Genomic DNA, 22,255 nt, shown 5'->3' with positions numbered 1-22,255 from the left:
ACTCACAGCAACCGCATTGGTGAGAGGCGCCTGGTTCACTGCATTCCGCTGGCACACTAGCCCCCTCAGTCGCACACCCAAACATGTTATTAATAATGATTTGTTCATTCATTTATTTGATTGGTATTTTACGTCACGCTCAGGATTATTTCACTTATACGACAGCGGCCAGCATTACGACTGGAGGATCTATTAATGATGAGGAAATACTTACCCAGTATATAGGAGAGCATAAGGCCAGGTACATAATGACCTATCATAGCTAGAACAGAACAGATTCCTCCGTTCATTAGACAAAACTGAAAAAAGGAGAAGACAGATTTTACATGACGGACTGTACACAAACAAAATGTACACAAAACAAAGGGCAACTCCCGATCAACCTTACTTTGAACCAAAAAACAAAAATGCTAGAATGTTTTAAAATTGCCTGAATACACAATTAAATATTTACTAAATTTTTTAAGATTTTCTTTACCCTTGATTTTCTTACTGTTTCTTTAATCTGAGAAAGCCCATTTGTTGAAAGCTATTAATTTCACTGACTTGGCCACAGAGATGGGGGTTGTGCTAAGCACAAAATGAGACACTAATAATTTTAACCACATTTAAATTAACAAGTCTTTATTTTCACGAATGAGGAAACACAAGATTTCTGTTAAATGGAACTCACACAAAATTATTTTCTGAAGTTAATAGAAAATATAATTCTGACTATTGTCTATCAAAAACTTGTCAATACAGAGTTAAAAGTGAAATAAATTAATTAATTCCTTACCGGTAAAGGTCGATCTTTTCTCAACATAATCCAGGAATCAAACAGTGCCATGCCGCTAACACAAAGCTCAGCCAAGTGCTGACAAATCTCAGGCACACTCAGTAATCGCGGATGAATGGGAGTCCAGCTGTGAAACAGTTAGCAATAGAGTTATGCCTGTCAGTCACCAAAGCTAAGGCAAGGCTCACAGTTATCTCCCCTCATCTGGGAAAGGAAATCGTACATGTTGGCACATCCAAATGACATCTTTTTAGTCTGTATGTATGAAGAAATGTGTAATAAAAGATTGTTCTGACAGAACTTTTTTTAACCTATATTAAGCTAAACAAAGTCAAAGACAAAGTTAAATTACTGCCTTTAGCCAAGTACTGGACAAATCTCCTAGCCTAATGCTACAGCTAAACCCAGAACGCGCGACCTTGGTGACCGAGAGCCAATCAGCTGCAGGTAGGCCTTGGATTTAGAGTAACCAGTTAAGCAGACTTCATTTCAAGCCTTTTATTGGTGGACCAATGGCTTTGTTAGTGGGCCAAAGGCTTTGTTGGTTAACCAAGGCTTTATTGATGGGCCAGGAGTTTCATTTGTTGGCCAAGGGCTTTATTATGAGCCAAGTGCTTTATTGGTGAGCCAAGTGCATTTTTGACGAGCCCAAGTGCTTTATTGGTGGGCCAAGCGCTTTACTAGTGGGCCAAGTGCTTTATTGGTGGGCAAAGTGCATTATTGGTGGGCCAAGTGCTTTATTGGTGGACCAAGTGCTTTACTGGTGGACCAAGTGCATAATTGGTGGACCAAGTGCTTTACTGGTGGGCCAAGTGCATTATTGGTGGACCATGTTTTTTATTGGTGGGCCAAGTGCATTGCTGGTGGGACAAGTGCATTATTGGTGGACCATGTGCTTTATTGGTTGGCGGGGGCCTCCGTGGCTCAGTCGGTTAGCGCGCTAGCGCAGCGTAATGACCCAGGAGCCTCTCACCAATGCAGTCACTGTGAGTTCAAGTCCAGCTCATGCTGGCTTCCTCTCCGGCCGTAAGTGGGAAGGTCTGCCAGCAACCTGCGGATGGTCGTGTGTTTCCCCCGGTTTCCACCCACCATAATGCTGGCTGCCGTCGTATAAGTGAACTATTCTTGAGTACGGCGTAAAACACCAATCAAATAAATTTATTGGTTGGCCAAGCGCTTATTGGTGGGCCAAGTGCATTATTGGTGGGCCAAGTGCATTATTGGTGGACCATGTGCTTTATTGGAGGGCCAAGTGCATTTTTGGTAGCCCAAGTGCATTATTGGTGGCCCAAGTGCTTTATTGGTTGGCCAAGTGCTTTATTGGTGGGCCAAGTGCATAACTGGTGGGCCACGTGCATTATTGGTGGCCCAAGTGCTTTATTGGTTGGCCACGAGCTTCGGTCTGAATTCAAAAATTGACAAACTTGTGCACATTCAACTTACCCATCCTTGTCCTCTGGTGAAGACGGTGGCACTACAATATACACAAACACAAACTTCTTACACATATATTACAACTATTAATTTCACTTTAAAACATGAACAGCTCATTTACAAAAACACAGGTTAAGTACATACATCTATATTCAATAAGTTTATGGATGCAAAATGTTACAATGCCATCATGTCAAATAGACTGTTAGATTTAGAACCTGACCTAAGATATGATCACACAAGTTCCAGAACTAACATCTCTACATGTTACCGGGGGGGGGGGGGGGGGGGGGGTCACCAGGATGTGTTAACTTACATGCATGCTTTCCCCCGAACATGGATTTGAAATTAAGCCCTAATTTTCAATGTCCTCATGAGAGATAGCGAGTTATAAGACCTCTTTCTCGTGGCTAAGTCACAACTGGAGCGAGTAAACTGTTCTGAAGCTCAGGCTAGGTCTGATTTAAAGGATACATAAAACGTTTGTTTCTTTTTACTCTCAATATTCAGTTTTATAGGGATTGTCTCAATATATAATGGTAGAAAAAATGCTGCTTATTTTTTTTTCTTTCAAAAGGCTTTACACTACAACTTCCCCAATACCCAGTTGTGCGTCCTGAAATTAAGCAGTCTGCAGTCATCACATTATCTGTGACAACCCTGGTGGCCAATTACACGAAGTGTGAATGGCGGCACTACTAAAGCTGGTCTCACACTCCCCGCTGGTTCAACAATGATATCATTTCCAAACATTTCAGACCATTAACAGAAAATGACGTGTCAAAATAGCGATATTATAATAAAATCTACCTGAAAAATTTTCCATTTTCCTTACCACCATAATCTCCACTTAAGAGTTCCTTCATACCAATCCTCTATTATTAGACAGTTTAGGACCCTGGAGCACGGAATCATACCCCTCGGTCACCTCGGTCACCAGTATACAGTATACCAGTATAGGTCACTAGTATCTGTGGACATCTGTACTCTTACCTCGGATTTCTGGCCAAATTTTCTTCTTCCACATGTCAATAAAAAACAGAACCATTGCCACCACAGACATCATAAAGTACACTCGGTAAGACGTCACTGCCAGAAACCTAGAAAAGAAAAGAACAACAATCAACAGTGAAAAAAGACTACCGGTATGACAGAAGGCTGACATGAGGCATTTGCTCCTCTGCTGACTGAAGAAAATTTCATTTTGACTCTCAATGAGGACCAAACAAACATGTAAACATGTTCAATTAAGATGAAATTTTTTTTTCATCTTTGGGGCCCTCAGTTCCATTATACATCAAAATTGAAGTGTGGATGTGCGAACTTTCTGAAGGCTCTTGTTGCTATAAAATCTACTGTGTGAGCCTGGAGATACAACTGGATGCCTGGATGAGCAAGGCTGTACAGGGATAAGCAAAAACAGAACCTGGAGATCCTACTGGGTGCCGCAGGTGGGCAATCCTGCTGGATACCTGTTAGGTTCAAGTAGATTCTCAGGTCGGATAATCAGTTTCAAGGAACTTCATACAAAAGCTTTTATCACATTTACACATCATACAAAAGCCTTTATCACATTTACACTTCATACAAAAGCCTTTCTCACATTTACACTTCATACAAAAGCCTTTACCGCATTTACACTTCATACAAAAGCATTTACCACATCTACACGTCATACAAAAGCCTTTATCACATTTACACTTCATACAAAAGCCTTTATCACATTTACACTTCATATAAAAGCCTTTACCACATTTACACTTCATACAAAAGCATTTACCACATCTACATGGCAGGATGGCAGGAGGGAAACCATCCGCAGGTTACTGACAGACCTCTCCTCGTACAACCAGGGAGGAAGCCAGCGTGAGCTAGACTTAAACTCACAGCGGCTGAATTAGTGAGAGGCTCCTGGGTTGTTGTTCTGCACTAGCATGCTAACAGAGGTCCATTCAGAAAAAACATGGGTATGTTCCTATCTGCAGTTGGAACTTCCACAGCGTTCCTTTCCTGACATTTTCTCAATCAGCACACTCAACTTAAGACTGAAACGCGGGCAAAACTTTGAACATATTGCCATGTTTGCCTTCTTGATGGTTTCCCGATTGTTCTTCATGATGGAGACTTTCAACATGCTAATGTCTGTTCTACACAGATAATATGGTCTGCTGTGCATTACTGACGAAAAATATACATCGTGCAGAACAGTCCATTCCACATAGGTTAGAGATGGCGAACATGGCTGTTTAAAGTTTTCCTGGGTCATGGACAAGAAATACACGATCTGATCATAGCTGGAGTCCACTGTGGTCCAATAAAAGTGCGATCTCCTTGGCCAGGGATTGCTGATTGAGATGTCAGGTAGAAAGTGCGGATAGGAAAACACCCAGCGTTTTGGGAAGAGACCTCTGTTAGAAGTTGTATCATTAGCATATAACATCTAACTGATCATTAGGTTAGAATGAACACACACACTGAGATTCTTCGTGACTGTAAGCTACTGTAGAAAATTTTCTCAGACTCCCCCCCCCCCCCCCCGCTTTTCTATGAGCTCAAATTGATAGATAACGCAAAATGAGATTAAAAAGTGGACCATGAATTGAAATTCATAAAAAATGTGCAGGGTGGTATAACATCATTACCTGACAAACAACAACAACATAGAGTAGTCATAAACTTGATACTGACACCGTATCTGAGTTGTTTACAATCAATGACCATTTCACTTTGCCGTACAAACTTTAACTTGAATTTCCGCTGGACAAAGATGCCCATGACAACCGCATATCATCTCACATCGGATATAGCCCTCTATCTAGCTGACAAATGAGACCAAAACAAACAGCGGCGCCAACTGTCAATGAAGTTTTTTACTCACCAAAACAAACCGTGGACACATGCAAGCATGAGGAAACTTCGCCTCGGATTCTCCACACCAACAGGCTTTGCACTTTCATTAAAAGGGGTTCGATAGGACTTAAAGCCTCCTTCAGCATTACTTCCATCTTCTTGATACTCGGATCGGGTTCCTGTCCGTTTGTGCTCTCCATTTTGCCACTTTCTTTCAACCCATAAACACTTGTGGTAAATACGTAACTTCAACTCGACATGACGGGAGAAGTTTGTTGTCTATGACGTCATGCGCTCTTCTTTACGCGATGTGCTACATTAAAGTTTGCACACCAAATATTTAGCAACATTAAGTTTAATAAAATAATCTTTCACCTGCACTTACAAGACTGTACTAATATATAATATTTCATAATATTATTTTGGAGATTTTCAATTTGTAGACGGTGATTTGGGACATAATTTTGAGTTGAAAAAGAAAATGTACGAGTCAACAACCTGATGGCATGTAAACAAATATCTGACCGAAATGATGTGAAGTCCCGATTGTAGGTTCGACAGTACATGTATCTCAGCCGGTGCACAGTTAACAAATACTTCATTGATTAACAATTTTCACCGATTAAATCATTTATTAGCCGGTTGGTGTGAATAATTAGATGATTCTTTGTTTGGTGCTTATTTTGTTGTCTATTTGTTGTCCGTTATTTTTTCTCTGCTGGTATAGTCAGGTCATTGTGCATGTATGGTAAATACATTCGCATTAATTTGTAGTCGTCTCTATGAGGAAATCTTCTAATCATTTGCCTTCATGTGATCAGATTATGACAAGATAGAAAACTGTAATCTGTAGGCCTAATTCCAGCATAATGCTGACCTCCCCTGGTCATGCTCCGCAAGGTTTCTTCCCACCATAATACTGGTGTCCTCCGGGCATGCTCCGTCCTGTTTTCCTCCCACCATAATGCTGGCCTCCCCCTGCATGCTCCGCCCTGTTTCCTCCCACCATAACGCTGGCCTCCCCCGGGCATACTGCGTCCTATTTTCTCCCACCATAATGCTGGCCTCCCCCGGGCATGCTCCGTCCTGTTTCCTCCACCATAATGTTGGCATCCCCCGGGCATGCTCTACCCTTTCCTCCCACCATAATGCTGGCCTCTCCCGGGCATGCTCCGTCCTGTTTCCTCCACCATAATGTTGGCATCCCCCGGGCATGCTCTACCCTTTCCTTCCGCCATAATGCTGGCCTCCTCCGGGCATGCTCCGCCTTGTTTCCTCCCATCATAATGCTGGCCTCCTCCGGGTATGCTCCGACCTGTCTCTTTCCACCATAATGCTGGCCTCCCCCAGGTATGCTCCGCCTTGTTTCCTCATAGCATAATGCTGGCCTCCTCCGGGCATGCTCCACCCTGTTTCCTCCACCATAATGCAGGCCGCCGTCGTATCGGTTTAATAGTCCTGAGTACGGCTTAAAACACCATTGAATCCAATAAATAATATAAATAGATATATAAACGTAAAACTTCATCCGTTCAGCTTGTTAAGAGCATGTACAACCTTCCACACCCACACACATATAGGGCCTTTTCCATTCAGCTTGTAATAGGGCCCCCATGTGGGCATACATGCATTTGGTGGCACCAGAGCAGTCAGCTGAAGAGTGATTAACGTGCTTGTTTTCGATAGCTGGAATGCACCCACTTTACCTTGGTGTGGACTCAAGCGTACAGAGCCGAAATAGGCGGTTTTCATTGTTCTAACCGTGCGTTTTCTATTTTTTCCCACTTTTGCAGTTGTAGTTTTTCATTTTTTTAGCAGGCCCTCCAAAAAGAAAAACCTCCCAAAAGAGGAGATCACGTGGGAGTTTAACTTTTGTTTTTTTGAGCAGAGCAAAAATAAAAGAAAAACTACCCAAAAAAGAGATTGGATTGGCGTTTTTCTTTTCTTTTTTTGTGAAGCATACAGATAAAAAAGAAAGAAAAACTCCCAGAAAAAGATCTTGGGGTCCCGAGATAATAAGCCAATCGGATATACGTTTAGCTTCGCTTTTGTTGAAACATTCATGTATGTGACATTATCATTGGATGATTATCTCGGGGCTCGAGATAACTAAGTCGGGTCCCGAGATAAACAATCATCTCGATTTACACGACAGTGCGAACCAAGTGGTAATTCGATTGGCTGATTATCTAGGAAAAAGAAGAAAAAGAAAAACTCCGACCGCAAAAGTGAAAAGAAAAACAAACATTAAAAAAAAAAAACAGAAAACCACCATTCTTGTCTGCCACCAATTGTGTACACTAGGTTGTGCATAAATAGGCCTATGTCACGCAAGCGTGGAGGTGTTAAAAATGAGATCTATTTCCTAAGTGTCAAGAATTCTCCAGTCCAAGCATAGGTCTGTAAGTCCTGTACATGTAAGTAGAGATCGCAGAGAGAGTGCGGAGAAAGGCTTCACATATTTTTTTAGCGAGTCTCAACGTTCCACACTGTCAAATATTTGGATGAATGTATATGCCTATGAAGAAAACTGTTTTCAACTAAATATTTTCAATAATTATGATAATTGGATCTATTTTTCTTTTTACTTTCTGATTAGATCTGTTATAAATATTTATACAAACTGTAAAAATTTGCTTCCTATATCAGGTATTAAATCAGAGTATGTATCAATGAGTTGTTGCTGACCATATTTCTAGAGCTATACACTTGTCAAATATATTTATTTATAGATTCATTTATCTGTTTGTGTTTTATGTCGAATGTTTCACGTCAACACGACGCTCTCACTGTGTTAGTGAGCCGGACATCGATGACAGTAAGCGATCGATGGCGATCGCGTGGTCTTATATATACGTTGCTGGGTTGGTGACCACTCGTCTTCCACCAATAGTGTGTGCATTTCTCTAGGTCACATGTGGAAAAGCTCATCAGTAACTTGCAAAAGGTCGGTTGTTTACTCCAGACAACTCAATTCTAGGAAAAATTAAGAGAATCGTAGAAGCAAAAATTCTTGAATATGACGTTAGACAACATTTAAATACATGTATGAATAAATAAACCCTCAGTTATATTTGGTACTGGCACCGTGTTATGTGCATGAAGCTCTCAGTTAATTTTCCGTTTGGATCAAGTAAGATTGTGAAGCATTTTACTGTTGCAATATTTATTTATTTATTTATTTTATGTTTTACGCCGTATATATACTCTAGAGTATTTCGCTTATACGACGACAACCAGGGTGAATTAGGGTGAAAGGAAACACTGCTATAATACACAAATGCCTGAGAAGTAATACATGTAAAACTATGTACTGTGGCTAACTGAATCACATATGTACCTGGAAACAGCCTAACCTCGAATTCACGCGATGCGATTGTCGAGTCGACTCGCCCGTCGAATGAACACAGGACATGTGCTATAATTCCGTTCATTTGTAGCGTTCGACAAATCCCATCATCTGAACGCAGCTTATATGAAATCAATTTGAACTATTTTCAATCGACTGGTCACTTTTGAGCGGGGGCGATTTGACAACACTACCACGTGTTTACGGCGTAATACTACTAAACCGGTAATCAAGTGGGGTCAATATGTGATCGGGTGTTTGGAGTGACCGAATTCGGTGTCGTTTTTGGTGTCTGGATCTGAAAATACAACTGGACCTGTGTTACTATAGGTGTATATGTTTCTCAAGAAAACAAGCCAAATCATGAAAGAGTGTTGTAAAGAATACAAATCCAGCTCATAAGTCAAGTTGGGAAGAATTATTTCTAGATATAGGCCTATGTTCTTTAATATCTTGTCTTTTGGTATCTTGGTATACCGTATTATAATTGAAAGTTCGAAGTATTTATGCATACAAATATGTTTTAAATGTGACCATGGATGTCCAGCAAATGTATATTAGTCTTTTCTGATGAGAAACGCGTCAAACCAGAGTTTTAATCATATTTATGTTTGTAAATACATGTAGGCCTATGTTCATAAATGTTGTCATTATTCTGAATTAACATACCCGCAGGTGTTTTGGGCATAAACAATTAACAAAATGTTAGACATGCATCCCATTCTTATTCAGAGCATAATTTTATATATGAATGAATATGTGAAACGTCCATTATACCAAGAGGGTGTCCAAAATTCCACAATTTATTTCCACATGACCTTTTCTCCATAAAAGAAAGTTGAGAAAAATACTAAAGGTCATATTTACAAATAACTTTTCACAATCTTCCTTACGAAGTTTGCGTAATTTTCAAATGTCTTTTTCTTCTTACAGAAATGTACATATTTACAAATAATTGTTCACTGCCTAAAATGTAGTATGTCCTATATGGCGTTAGCTTCGTCCTCCCCAGTGTGTCAAGGAATGTTGAATGACAGGCCGAAGCATGCATGTGACAGGTACCAGAAATGTACGAGTGTGATAAAACATGAACGTAGTGCTTTGGGTAAAAACAAATATGCAACATATTTTTGAAGATACCAGCTTTGATAACTCAATACAAAGTATACCATGTGTAGTATTTTAAAGTTCAAACCTCATCAACGTGTCAGAAATATTTATAATTAGCACTCAACGTGTTGAAGGCTCTTTGATGACGAACATCATAATTTGCCGCCATTTTCGATCTTCATTGTCAACACACGTCTTTGGAAGCCGTAGGACTGTCTTTCTAAGCCGGGCAAGGAAGGAAATATGCCTCGTGAAATAATAACACTGCAGCTTGGACAATGTGGGAATCAGAGTAAGAGTTTTCCTCGCTGGTGACTTGTTAGTTACGGAACAGTCCTTAAGTGACCAACAACTTCCCTGAAGTACTGATGTGCAACAACAACAACATTATGCTAACAGCAACAAAATTTTTATGAATGTACAAAAAATAAAACTGTTTTGTCAGCAATTCGTGGATAGTCGTGGCTTTCCCCTGGACTTAGTTCCATCTAGATAGACTCAGTGTGTGTGCTATTGTTAACTTCTGACGTTAATCGTTACACTCAGGCCATCCCCACCTCTCAAAAAACTTGGTTCAGATTTCAAACTCTCACCTCCTTCCAACTCGTGAAAAACTAGCTCATCTCCTCTTCTCCTTTCTATGTGCATGTAATTTTTGGGTGGAATATCAAATACTATCATCGTTAATTATGTAATATCCTTGAGAGACATGTAGTGTACATGCATAAATTTTAGTGCGTAATGACATAGAGTTGAAGTTCAGTTGAAAACTTTGTAGCACTATGGCACCAAATAACAGCTTTCGTTCACATATTATTAGCCTTTTTTTGCCAGCAGACACGAGTTGAATCTGGGAAGATATAGCTCTAACTACTGACACAGACTTTTATTTTGTGATGGCTGTCTATGAGGAGGGCTGGCGACCTTGTGTGGGTAGCTCTGATATACCCGTTAAGTGCTACGCAGTTCAAGCGCTGCATTTGTGTGAACGTTTCAAGGTGCAGATCAGTGTAACGAATTTAGCAGTTTGCACAATTACACTACATGTAATGAACACATGAACAATTGTTTCGTTCGTGCCAAATTTCATGGCCTGGTTGTGGATGAAATTAATTAACTCTGCAGTACCAGTCGCCTTGCCGTCACCAGCCATTTTGACGTGTCACATGACCTACTTGTGGGTTTGAAATGTAACAGAGGTTTGGCATTGAAATTCATTGTTATATTCCCATTGCTGTTTGTAAGCACAATTTCAATCTTCTTTATTCAACCCTGCAAGGAGCAAAAAAAAATTACATTTTTAGTGCAGGTGAGTTTGGGTGCCATTAATGTAGACCTCATAAGTAAATAAATACATCAATATGTAACATTTCAGAAATGTTCATAGCTCAAAGCTCAAACTAGGCATCCAAAGGGAGATGGTTAAACCGCTCTGTTTTCAAGTTTGATGTGTAATCTTGTATGGTTGGTTGGTTTTGTCTACAGTTGAGATGGAATTTCATGGTTGCTTTGTTTTGTCTACAGTTGGAATGGAATTTTGGAAACAGCTGTGTGCTGAGCATGGGATTAATCCAGGTGAGACAAAAACAGATAAGATGTAAATCATGTAATTCTACTGCTTCCTGTATATTCCTAATATCTTTTGCTTTGTAATGGCAGTGAAAATTCTTTTGTGCATGGGTAGTGATTAAAAGTATGTTTCTTGTGGGTAGCACAACTAGTCCTCCAAAAAGGGCACAACTTTAACAAAAATTTTCCCAACTGACTCTCCTGATATTTTTTCTGTTACTAGGGTCTTAATTGTTTGTAAAGGATAACCTCATGTGTAATACTCACTTAATTAGTTACATGGTTACTCAGTGACAGGATACTATTAGTTATATGATTACAATACAAGAATTAGTGACACAATATATTTCCATGTCCTATCACTGAGTAATCAGGTAACGAATTTATCCTGCAAAGACCCATCAATTCAGTGCAAAAGACCCATGTATAGGTGAATCCCTTCAGCGATGTGACCATTGTATTCATAACCCAACAAAAGGGAGATAACCTACTCACAACACATGTTTGACTTCATCTGCAGGATTCTAGAATATACCTGTACCCCAAGTGACTTGTCCAGTGAAAAGCGAGTATTTTGTCTGATGCGGGATAATGCAAGATGTACAGGAAATGAGCATGTTAAAACTACATAAAATGAAGAAAAAAATCATCATCTCTTATACATATGTCAATTTTCTAAATAATTGATATTCTAAATATTTTTTTGTTTACTGGCTTACAGAGGGAATTCTGGAAGATTTTGCAACAGAGGGAACAGATCGAAAGGATGTCTTCTTTTATCAGGTTAGCTGGATTCATCATGAGCTGTTATGTGGTGTGCTAGCTACCAGATTAGCTGGATTCATCATGAGCTGTTATGTAATGTGCTACCTACCAGGTTAGCTGGATTCATCATGAGCTGGTACTTAGTGTGATAGCTACCAGGTTAGCTGGATTCATCATGAGCTGTTATGTAGTGTGCTACCTACCAGGTTAGCTGGATTCATCATGAGCTGGTATTTAATGTGATAGCTACCAGGTTAGCTGGATTCATCATAAGCTTGTATTTAGTGTGCTTTATACCAGTTAGCTGGATTCATCATGAGCTGTGATGTAGTGTGGTATCTACCAGGTTAGTTGGCTTTATCATAAGCTGTTACATAGTGTGGTATCTACCAGGTAAGCTGGATTCATCATGAGGTATTATGTAGTGTGGTATATACCAGGTGAGCTGGATTCATCATGAGCTGGTATGTAGTGTGCTACATGTATCTACCAGGTTAGCTGAATTCATCATGAGCTGTTACATAGTGTGCTACATATATCTACCAGGTTAGCTGGATTCATCATGAGCTGGTATGTAGTGAACTACATGTATCTACCAGGTTAGCTGGGATTCATCATTAGCTGGTATGTAGTGTGCTACATGTATCTACCAGGTGAGCTGAATTCATCTTGAGCTGGTATGTAGTGTGCTATCTACCAGGTTAGCTGAATTCATCATGAGCTTGTATGTAGTGTGGTATCTACCAGGTGAGCTGGATTCATCATGAGCTGTTATGTAGTGTGGTATCTACCAGGTGAGCTGGATTCATCATGGGCTGGTATGTAGTGTGCTACATGTATCTACCAGGTGAGCTGGATTCATTATGAGCTGGTATGTAGTGTGCTACATGTATCTACCAGGTGAGCTGGATTCATCATGAGCTGGTATGTAGTGTGGTATCTACCAGGTGAGCTGGATTCATCATGAGCTGGTATGTGGTGTGGTATCTACCAGGTGAGCTGGATTCATCGTGAGCTGTTATGTAGTGTGGTATCTACCAGGTGAGCTGGATTCATCGTGAGCTGGTATGTAGTGTGGTATCTACCAGGTGAGCTGGATTCATCATGGGCTGGTATGTAGTGTGCTACATGTATCTACCAGGTGAGCTGGATTCATTATGAGCTGGTATGTAGTGTGCTACATGTATCTACCAGGTGAGCTGGATTCATCATGAGGTGGTATGTAGTATGGTATCTACCAGGTGAGCTGGATTCACCATGAGCTGGTATGTAGTGTGGTATCTACCAGGTGAGCTGGATTCATCATGAGCTGGTATGTAGTGTGGTATCTACCAAGTGAGCTGGATTCATCGTGAGCTGGTATGTAGTGTGGTATCTACCAGGTGAGCTGGATTCATCGTGAGCTGGTATGTAGTGTGGTATCTACCAGGTGAGCTGGATGCATCATGAGCTGTTATGTAGTATGCTACCTACCAGGTGAGCTGGATTCATCATGAGCTGTTATGTAGTGTGGTATCTACCAGGTGAGCTGGATTCATCATGAGCTGTTATGTAGTGTGCTACCTACCAGGTGAGCTGGATTCATCATGAGCTGTTATGTTGTGTGGTATCTACCAGGTGAGCTGGATTCATCATGAGCTGTTATGTAGTGTGGTATCTACCAGGTGAGCTGGATTCATCATGAGCTGGTATGTAGTGTGGTATCTACCAGGTGAGCTGGATTCATCATGAGCTGTTATGTAGTGTGGTATCTACCAGGTGAGCTGGATTCATCGTGAGCTGGTATGTAGTGTGGTATCTACCAGGTGAGCTGGATTCATCATGAGCTGGTATGTAGTGTGGTATCTACCAGGTGAGCTGGATTCATCATGAGCTGTTATGTAGTGTGGTATCTACCAGGTGAGCTGGATTCATCATGAGCTGTTATGTAGTGTGCTACCTACCAGGTGAGCTGGATTCATCATGAGCTGGTATGTAGTGTGGTATCTACCAGGTGAGCTGGATTCATCGTGAGCTGGTATGTAGTGTGGTACCTACCAGGTGAGCTGGATTCATCGTGAGCTGGTATGTAGTGTGGTATCTACCAGCTGAGCTGGATTCATCGTGAGCTGGTATGTAGTGTGGTATCTACCAGGTGAGCTGGATGCATCATGAGCTGTTATGTAGTATGCTACCTACCAGGTGAGCTGGATTCATCATGAGCTGTTATGTAGTGTGGTATCTACCAGGTGAGCTGGATTCATCATGAGCTGTTATGTAGTGTGGTATATACCAGGTGAGCTGGATTCATCATGAGCTGTTATGTAGTGTGCTACCTACCAGGTGAGCTGGATTCATCATGAGCTGTTATGTTGTGTGGTATCTACCAGGTGAGCTGGATTCATCATGAGCTGTTATGTAGTGTGGTATCTACCAAGTGAGCTGGATTCATCATGAGCTGGTATGTAGTGTGGTATCTACCAGGTGAGCTGGATTCATCATGAGCTGTTATGTAGTGTGGTATCTACCAGGTGAGCTGGATTCATCGTGAGATGGTATGTAGTGTGGTATCTACCAGGTGAGCTGGATGCATCATGAGCTGTTATGTAGTGTGCTACCTACCAGGTGAGCTGGATTCATCATGAGCTGGTATGTAGTGTGGTATCTACCAGGTGAGCTGAATTCATCATGAGCTTGTATGTAGTGTGGTATCTACCAGGTGAGCTGGATTCATCATGAGCTGTTATGTAGTGTGGTATCTACCAGGTGAGCTGGATTCATCATGGGCTGGTATGTAGTGTGCTACATGTATCTACCAGGTGAGCTAGATTCATTATGAGCTGGTATGTAGTGTGCTACATATATCTACCAGGTGAGCTGGATTCATCGTGAGCTGGTATGTAGTGTGGTATCTACCAGGTGAGCTGGATGCATCATGAGCTGGTATGTAGTGTGGTATCTACCAGGTGAGCTGGATTCATCGTGAGCTGGTATGTAGTGTGGTATCTACCAGGTGAGCTGGATTCATCATGAGCTGTTATGTAATGTGGTATCTACCAGGTGAGCTGGATTCATCATGAGCTGGTATGTAGTGTGGTATCTACCAGGTGAGCTGGATTCATCGTGAGCTGGTATGTAGTGTGGTATCTACCAGGTGAGCTGGATTCATCGTGAGCTGGTATGTAGTGTGGTATCTACCAGGTGAGCTGGATGCATCATGAGCTGTTATGTAGTGTGGTATCTACCAGGTGAGCTGGATTCATCGTGAGCTGGTATGTAGTGTGTTATCTACCAGGTGAGCTGGATTCATCGTGAGCTGGTATGTAGTGTGGTATCTACCAGGTGAGCTGGATTCATCGTGAGCTGGTATGTAGTGTGCTACCTACCAGGTGAGCTGGATTCATCATGAGCTGTTATGTAATGTGGTATCTACCAGGTGAGCTGGATTCATCATGAGCTGGTATGTAGTGTGGTATCTACCAGGTGAGCTGGATTCATCGTGAGCTGGTATGTAGTGTGGTATCTACCAGGTGAGCTGGATTCATCGTGAGCTGGTATGTAGTGTGGTATCTACCAGGTGAGCTGGATGCATCATGAGCTGTTATGTAGTGTGGTATCTACCAGGTGAGCTGGATTCATCGTGAGCTGGTATGTAGTGTGTTATCTACCAGGTGAGCTGGATTCATCGTGAGCTGGTATGTAGTGTGGTATCTACCAGGTGAGCTGGATTCATCGTGAGCTGGTATGTAGTGTGCTACCTACCAGGTGAGCTGGATTCATCATGAGGTGGTATGTAGTGTGGTATCTACCAGGTGAGCTGGATTCATCATGGGCTGGTATGTAGTGTGCTACATGTATCTACCAGGTGAGCTAGATTCATTATGAGCTGGTATGTAGTGTGCTACATATATCTACCAGGTGAGCTGGATTCATCGTGAGCTGGTATGTAGTGTGGTATCTACCAGGTGAGCTGGATGCATCATGAGCTGGTATGTAGTGTGGTATCTACCAGGTGAGCTGGATTCATCGTGAGCTGGTATGTAGTGTGGTATCTACCAGGTGAGCTGGATTCATCATGAGCTGTTATGTAATGTGGTATCTACCAGGTGAGCTGGATTCATCATGAGCTGGTATGTAGTGTGGTATCTACCAGGTGAGCTGGATTCATCGTGAGCTGGTATGTAGTGTGGTATCTACCAGGTGAGCTGGATTCATCGTGAGCTGGTATGTAGTGTGGTATCTACCAGGTGAGCTGGATGCATCATGAGCTGTTATGTAGTGTGGTATCTACCAGGTGAGCTGGATTCATCGTGAGCTGGTATGTAGTGTGCTACCTACCAGGTGAGCTGGATTCATCATGAGCTGTTATGTAATGTGGTATCTACCAGGTGAGCTGGATTCATCATGAGCTGGTATGTAGTGTGGTATCTACCAGGTGAGCTGGATTCATCGTGAGCTGGTATGTAGTGTGGTATCTACCAGGTGAGCTGGATTCATCGTGAGCTGGTATGTAGTGTGGTATCTACCAGGTGAGCTGGATGCATCATGAGCTGTTATGTAGTGTGGTATCTACCAGGTGAGCTGGATTCATCGTGAGCTGGTATGTAGTGTGTTATCTACCAGGTGAGCTGGATTCATCGTGAGCTGGTATGTAGTGTGGTATCTACCAGGTGAGCTGGATTCATCGTGAGCTGGTATGTAGTGTGCTACCTACCAGGTGAGCTGGATTCATCATGAGCTGTTATGTAGTGTGGTATCTACCAGGTGAGCTGGATTCATCGTGAGCTGGTATGTAGTGTGGTATCTACCAGGTGAGCTGGATGCATCATGAGCTGTTATGTAGTATGCTACCTACCAGGTGAGCTGGATTCATCATGAGCTGTTATGTAGTGTGGTATCTACCAGGTGAGCTGGATTCATCATGAGCTGTTATGTAGTGTGCTACCTACCAGGTGAGCTGGATTCATCATGAGCTGTTATGTTGTGTGGTATCTACCAGGTGAGCTGGATTCATCATGAGCTGTTATGTAGTGTGGTATCTACCAGGTGAGCTGGATTCATCATGAGCTGGTATGTAGTGTGGTATCTACCAGGTGAGCTGGATTCATCATGAGCTGTTATGTAGTGTGGTATCTACCAGGTGAGCTGGATTCATCGTGAGCTGGTATGTAGTGTGGTATCTACCAGGTGAGCTGGATGCATCATGAGCTGTTATGTAGTGTGCTACCTACCAGGTGAGCTGGATTCATCGTGAGCTTGTATGTAGTGTGGTATCTACCAGGTGAGCTGGATTCATCATGAGCTGGTATGTAGTGTGGTATCTACCAGGTTAGCTGGATTCATCATGAGCTGTTATGTAGTGTGGTATCTACCAGGTGAGCTGGATTCATCATGAGCTGTTATGTAGTGTGGTATCTACCAGGTGAGCTGGGTTCATCGTGAGCTGGTATGTAGTGTGGTATCTACCAGGTGAGCTGGATTCATCATGAGCTGGTATGTAGTGTGGTACCTACCAGGTGAGCTGGATTCATCGTGAGCTGGTATGTACTGTGCTACATGTATCTACCAAGTGAGCTGGATTCATCATGAGCTGTTATGTAGTGTGGTATCTACCAGGTGAGCTGGATTCATCGTGAGCTGGTATGTAGTGTGGTATCTACCAGGTGAGCTGGATTCATCATGAGCTGGTATGTAGTGTGGTATCTACCAGGTGAGCTGGATTCATCATGAGCTGGTATGTAGTGTGGTATCTACCAGGTTAGCTGGATTCATCATGAGCTGGTATGTAGTGTGGTATCTACCAGGTGAGCTGGATTCATCATGAGCTGGTATGTAGTGTGGTATCTACCAGGTTAGCTGCATTCATCATGAGCTGTTATGTAGTGTGCTACATGTATCTACCAGGTGAGCTGGATTCATCATGAGCTGTTATGTAGTGTGGTATCTACCAGGTGAGCTGGATTCATCGTGAGCTTGTATGTAGTGTGGTATCTACCAGGTTAACTGGATTCATCATGAGCTGTTATGTTGTGTGGTATCTACCAGGTGAGCTGGATGCATCATGAGCTGTTATGTTGTGTGGTATCTACCAGGTGAGCTGGATTTGTCATGAGCTGTTATGTAATGTGGTATCTACCAGGTGAGCTGGATTCATCATGAGCTGTTATGTAGTGTGGTATCTACCAGGTTAACTGGATTCATCATGAGCTGTTATGTAGTGTGGTATCTACCAGGTTAGCTGCATTCATCATGAGCTGTTATGTAGTGTGCTACATGTATCTACCAGGTGAGCTGGATTCATCATGAGCTGTTATGTAGTGTGGTATCTACCAGGTGAGCTGGATTCATCGTGAGCTGGTATGTAGTGTGGTATCTACCAGGTTAACTGGATTCATCATGAGCTGTTATGTAGTGTGCTACCTACCAGGTGAGCTGGATTCATCATGAGCTGTTATGTTGTGTGGTATCTACCAGGTGAGCTGGATTTGTCATGAGCTGTTATGTTGTGTGGTATATACCAGGTGAGCTGGATTCATCATGAGCTGTTATGTAGTGTGCTACCTACCAGGTGAGCTGGATTCATCATGAGCTGTTATGTAGTGTGCTACCTACCAGGTTAACTGGATTCATCATGAGCTGTTATGTAGTGTGGTATCTACCAGGTGAGCTGGATTCATCATGAGCTGTTATGTAGTGTGGTATCTACCAGGTGAGCTGGATTCATCGTGAGCTGGTATGTAGTGTGGTATATACCAGGTGAGCTGGATTCATCGTGAGCTGGTATGTAGTGTGCTACATGTATATACCAGGTGAGCTGGATTCATCATGAGCTGTTATGTAGTGTGCTATCTACCAGGTTAGCTGGATTCATCATGAGCTGGTATGTAGTGTGCTACATGTGTCTACCTTTTTATGTTTTCACTCTGTATTCTGTATAATATAACTGTGTAGCATTACAGTGGTGAGGAGGTATGGGTGGTTTTCCTATAGACAGTCCAGAAAAAAAACATCTTGTTTGTCAAGGACATTTTATGTAGTATCCCTAGAGCTATACCTAAGTTGTTTCAGAAAAGTAGTTTTAGAAAACAATGGCCTCTCCAGGTGATCAAACATGAAAATGTGGTTATTTACAAATAAAAGGTTTGTTTTTTTTGTACAAATTTTCTTTTTTTCACTGAAGAACTCCCAGAAAGCATAATTCGAGTTGCATTTTGTAACATTTCTAAATGCGGTATATCACATTGTTACCTTTAAATTTGGTAATCAGGAACTGATTTCACAATCACATTTCAGACTTCACTCTGAATTTGAAATACGATGTTAAGGCTTATTTTTAAGTAAAATTTTGTCCACCTCATCAGCATTATCTTAAGCCATATGTATCCAACTTTCGCTACCAGAATCAAAGTGTTTTGGAAAGACTTTGAATTTTGATTTAATTCCGAAATGGCTCTCTGAAATCGGTTTTAAAGCCATCATTTTTTTTTCTAAATATGGCCCTGACCCCTGTGCAGCGAAGACTAGATGAAGACATTTTTTGTGATGTTAAGACTTATGGCATTGATAAATACACCAGCTGTACCATGAATGTAACTGTAGGAACTGAGTAGCACGTGCTAGGTATATCTGTCTTGTTCTGTGTACAGGTGGTTGAATGTAAGGTCTACAACATTCACATGTAGTATCTAAGACGAGTCAAACAACAAACACTACAAACATACAAGTTTCACTTTCACAAACTTTCACTCTGTTCTCTTTTTTTCAAACACACTCACTTTCATTGTCATATTTTCACTTCTGTATTCATACATTCACTTTTGCTTTGCAGGCTGATGATGAACATTACATCCCCAGAGCTGTTTTGCTGGACCTGGAGCCCCGGGTTATCAACAGCATCCTGAACTCTCCCTACGCCAATTTGTATAACCCTGAAAATGTCTACCTGTCCAAACACGGGGGTGGGGCAGGTAACAACTGGGCCAGCGGTCATTCTCAGGTCAGAGGCTTGTCAACTTTTTTTACCATTTCCTGAATCAGTAATATATTAAAATGCTACCGGAATATTCACTGATTTTTGTTCATTTTGGTTGATTTTATTTTTGTCATTGTTCTAACATGTTGTACACTGTCATGCGATTCGGCTGAAATACTACCTAAAATAGCTTTAAACTCACGGAGACCTCCATGGTTGACTTGGTTACCATGCCAGTTAGGCACAGTTACCCAGGAGCCTCTCACCAGTGCAGTCACGGAGTTCAAGTCCAGCCCATTCCAGCTTCCTCTCAGGCTGTATGAAGGTCTGTCAGCACCCTGCGGATGGTCGTGGGTTCTGCCCTGTTTCTGCCCGGTTCCCTCCCACCATAATGTTGCCCACCAATGCGGTCACTTTGTGTTCCAGTCTAGCTAATGCTAATTTGATTACCTCTCTCTGGATCAAAGGCAGTATTAAAACTCCCCAACTGAACTTAGGGTGATTTTAACAAATGGAGTCTTTTTTTTTCTTCTGTAATAAATTTTGTGCTATAACTAGAAAGTTTAATACCGTTGCACAATAATGAACGACTTTCTGGCCTCAATGACATCCGCCCAATCTCCTGTTTTGTTCTGGTGTTGCAGGCTGAGCGTCTATATGAGGAAATCTTTGACATCATTGACAGAGAGGCTGATGGAAGTGACAGTTTGGAGGTATGCATGTGTCAAAGGGTCTTGTTTCTCAAGCTTACTTATCAATAACAATTGTCTGTTAGCTGCATTTCAAAATCCAAACATCTTACTTACTATCTACTACATCTACTTTATCTAAATACAGATGTGTAGCTGTTTAAATTCAATCTCTCTGAGAATGTGTTTTGTAAAGATGAATTACTTTTGCTGAAACTTATTTTTCCCATTTTATATCATTTTACCTTCCAAACAACTTTTTGGAGAGGAGGTTTGTGTCATCTGCTGTAGTGTTTGATTCTGATAAGATTTGGATAAGATGTAACGTATAGGATATTATCATATTGAAATTAAAAAAAACAACATAAGGTAACATAATTTTTTTTCTCAGTTATAAACCATGACAAAGTTTCCCTGAAAATTGGTGTGATTGAATTTAAGCTGCTGGTAACATTCAGATGTTGCATTTTACAAAAACAACTGTTGATGTTGATGCCAAAATGAGAAGTTTTCAGTTTAGGGTAATGAAGTGAATTTGTTAATATTGGGTCGAGAGGTCGGCTTGAGCTTTGGTTTTACGTTTCTTTTTTTATTTCTGTAGAATGGCTTCTTTTGGTATTACTTTTTAGGAAAAGACCTCTAAAAATCAAGGTAGACATCACTAAATGGAGCACTTAAAAATACTTTCGTTCATTTCTTACAAACATCCAAACATTTGAATTCTAAGGTGGGCTTTGTGGACCATACTAGCATCAAAGTTAAGGACCTCTGATGTCAGAGGAAGTTATTTCAACTCTAGTCATGACACTGAATGGAATAACTCTTTTTACCCATGAGTAAAAGATCTCTGAAATAATGTTCCCAAAAGTTCCTTCCTTCTGGTGAACATCTGGAAAAGAGGTGATGTGACGTCAGAGTTCCTTGATACCGTCAGTATGGCTCATAAAGCCCACCATAGTATTCAAATCTTTGAATGCCTTTCAACACTCATCAGAAATTGTGAAAAAATAAAAGAAAGTATTTTACTTACAGTTTTCAGTTGTCTGACTGATGAACATTACCTCACAGTTTAGCCTTCTTTTATTTTAAAGTTAATATGGAGATTGTTTTTTGAAGAAATGCCAACCTGCAGATGGTTGTGGATTTCCCCTGGACGCAGCTCACTTTTCTCCCTCCATAATGCAGGGTGTTATCATATGAGTGAAAAAATTCTTGAGTATGACATAAAACACCAATCAAATAAATACTGAAGACCTGATCTAGAAATCAATTCAATTTTCAAATTAATCACATTTAACCAGCCTTCACTACTATCACATCTGCAGCACACTCCATAGTTAAAAAAAAAAAAAAGGTTGGGTAGTGTGATGTTTCAGCATGTGGGTAGGGCCACCCCAAACATAAGTCTAATTACTGCCAGATGTAATCTGTCTTTGAGTGTGTTTGTGTTGTAGGGTTTTGTGCTGTGTCATTCCATAGCAGGGGGAACTGGCTCAGGAATGGGCTCCTACATGTTGGAGAGGCTAAACGACAGGTGAGATTAACGACAGGTGAGATGGATGGAGGTTGTTGAACAGTGGAGGTTGAGTATCCTAAATATTTTTCTTGTGAAAGGTGGACATTATAATCCACTCGATGCTTCGCGTCTCGTGGCTTAATATACTTGCAAAATATTCTATTTAGTAGCCTCGCCTAACAAAGTATTATGGTATTATGAGTGTGGGATCAGATGCTGTCAGTGACAGTGTCAGTGTCGAGTG

The 22,255-nt window shown here is 41.3% G+C and overlaps 2 protein-coding genes across 2 annotated transcripts in view; one reads left to right on the top strand and one right to left on the bottom strand.

Annotated features, from left to right (window-relative positions):
• The window catches only part of LOC135477565 (reticulophagy regulator 3-like), a 16,302-nt gene extending 10,971 nt beyond the window's left edge, over positions 1-5,331 (bottom strand). The window contains 6 exon segments of the mRNA XM_064757710.1: positions 215-299; positions 779-905; positions 2,222-2,252; positions 3,206-3,312; positions 5,091-5,142; positions 5,145-5,331. Coding sequence (XP_064613780.1) covers positions 215-299; positions 779-905; positions 2,222-2,252; positions 3,206-3,312; positions 5,091-5,142; positions 5,145-5,262 — 520 coding nt within the window. The 5' untranslated portion in view covers positions 5,263-5,331.
• Positions 5,332-9,686: 4,355 nt separating this feature from the next.
• LOC135477449 (tubulin gamma-1 chain) overlaps positions 9,687-22,255 on the top strand; it is a 31,023-nt gene continuing 18,454 nt past the window's right edge. Inside the window, exons 1-6 of the mRNA XM_064757555.1 lie at positions 9,687-9,813; positions 11,046-11,096; positions 11,812-11,873; positions 19,663-19,830; positions 20,451-20,519; positions 21,950-22,029. Coding sequence (XP_064613625.1) covers positions 9,765-9,813; positions 11,046-11,096; positions 11,812-11,873; positions 19,663-19,830; positions 20,451-20,519; positions 21,950-22,029 — 479 coding nt within the window. The 5' untranslated portion in view covers positions 9,687-9,764. The remainder of the gene's footprint in view (positions 9,814-11,045; positions 11,097-11,811; positions 11,874-19,662; positions 19,831-20,450; positions 20,520-21,949; positions 22,030-22,255) is intronic.

Source organism: Liolophura sinensis, chromosome 11 (genome assembly GCF_032854445.1).
Source record: "Liolophura sinensis isolate JHLJ2023 chromosome 11, CUHK_Ljap_v2, whole genome shotgun sequence".
Taxonomy (NCBI): Eukaryota; Metazoa; Mollusca; class Polyplacophora; order Chitonida; family Chitonidae; genus Liolophura; species Liolophura sinensis.
Note: the sequence above shows the minus strand (reverse complement) of the source record. Positions and strands in the feature narration are given on the sequence as shown.